Here is a 1364-nt window from a genome sequence, read left to right as displayed (position 1 = left end):
TGGGTGCGTGAGCTTCTCTTCTTCTCCGTCAACATAACCAAAGTGTACAATGCTCATCTCGTATTCACATGAATTTACAACAAAGCAGCAGCCACGGCTCCGGCCAACAGGGCCACCATGGCAGGGACACGGAAACCGGCAGCTCCGGCCGGAACAGGAGGCAGGCCAGATTGGGCAGGCTGAGAGGGGACACCGGTGCTGCCGGGGGCGACAACGGTCGTCAGTCCACCGCTAGGGAAGGGAACGGGAGCCGGCGTGACGGCCGGGGGGCTGGCAGCCGGAGAAGAGACAGCATGCTCAGGCGGAGGAGGAGGCGGGGAGTAGGCGGACGGGGCCGGGCTGGTGGCGACAGGGGCAGTGGGCGATGGCACCACGCTGGGCGAGGCGGGAGACGAAGCGACAGCGACAGACGAGGTGGGGGCGGCGACACCAGGGATGACAACGGGAGCCGTCTGGGTGACAATGGGAGTGACAACAATGACGTTAGGCGCCGTCTGGGGGTTGCTGCAGGTGTTCTTGCCCTGTCTGCAGGTGTACGTGTTGGGCAGCGTGAACGTCGCAGTGATCTCGGGAGCCGCGGGCTTGGGAGGAGCCGTGGGATGCGGGCCGTTCTCAACGGGGCACCAGGTCGTATACGCGACGACAACCTCAGTCGTGACGTGGCCAACGGGGCAGTTGGTGACCGAAGGCGGGCACGAGGTGACCGTGTACACGTTGTGTGTGGTGAAGGTCGAGGTGTACGTCGAGGGGACCGTGGTGGCGGCGCCAGAGCCAGTGGCCGCGGAGGTGGTGCCGGGAGCAGCAGCGCCGGTGCTGGATTCGGAGAGGGCGGTGCTGGAGCCGGCGGCGGCGGCGGCGGAGCTGAGGCTCGGGATGGGGTAGGGGGCAGTACCGTTGCTGAATCGGTGCGAGGTCGTGGGCAGAAGTCCGGAGGTGGCGGGTGCAGTGGTCAGCGGCACGCTGGTGGTCTCGGCGGTAGCAGATGTCGTGGCAGCCTCGGAGGAGGTGGTGGCCAGCTCAGACGTCGAGGCGGCAGCAGACGTGGCCGTGGTGCCGGCAGCAGACGTGGTCGCGTCGGTCTTGACGGAGGGAGAGCACTTGCCAATGGCAGAAGCGGGGACGGCGTCCGGGCCGGAGCCGATGGGGATCAGCTCGGTGCCGCAGTCCTCGTTGGCCGCAATGTGGATGTCCTGGTTGTCCCAGTCAAAGACGACGTAGGCAGCACGCAGGAACGTGTCGCCCAGCACGGGGAAGTTGTCGTCCTGGGAGACACCGAGCTTGCAGATGCCCAGGTCGGGCTGTTGCCAGATAAAGTCCTTGTACTCAACATCGACCACGACGCTGCCAAACTTGAAGTTGACGCG

At 65.8% G+C, this 1364-nt stretch overlaps 1 protein-coding gene across 1 annotated transcript; it reads right to left on the bottom strand.

Moving 5' to 3' along the window:
* Positions 1-74: 74 nt before the first annotated feature.
* Positions 75-1349, bottom strand: BBK36DRAFT_1164032 (hypothetical protein; the record flags this gene model as incomplete). The annotated part of the gene is made up of 1 exon (XM_024894601.1): positions 75-1349. A coding segment is annotated over one exon (1275 nt), but the record flags the coding sequence as incomplete, so codon positions are not given.
* Positions 1350-1364: the final 15 nt, after the last annotated feature.

Source organism: Trichoderma citrinoviride (genome assembly GCF_003025115.1).
Source record: "Trichoderma citrinoviride strain TUCIM 6016 unplaced genomic scaffold BBK36scaffold_346, whole genome shotgun sequence".
In the NCBI taxonomy this organism is placed as follows: Eukaryota; Fungi; Ascomycota; class Sordariomycetes; order Hypocreales; family Hypocreaceae; genus Trichoderma; species Trichoderma citrinoviride.
The sequence above is the reverse complement of the archived record's forward strand: the minus strand, read 5'-3'. Positions and strand labels throughout refer to the sequence as shown.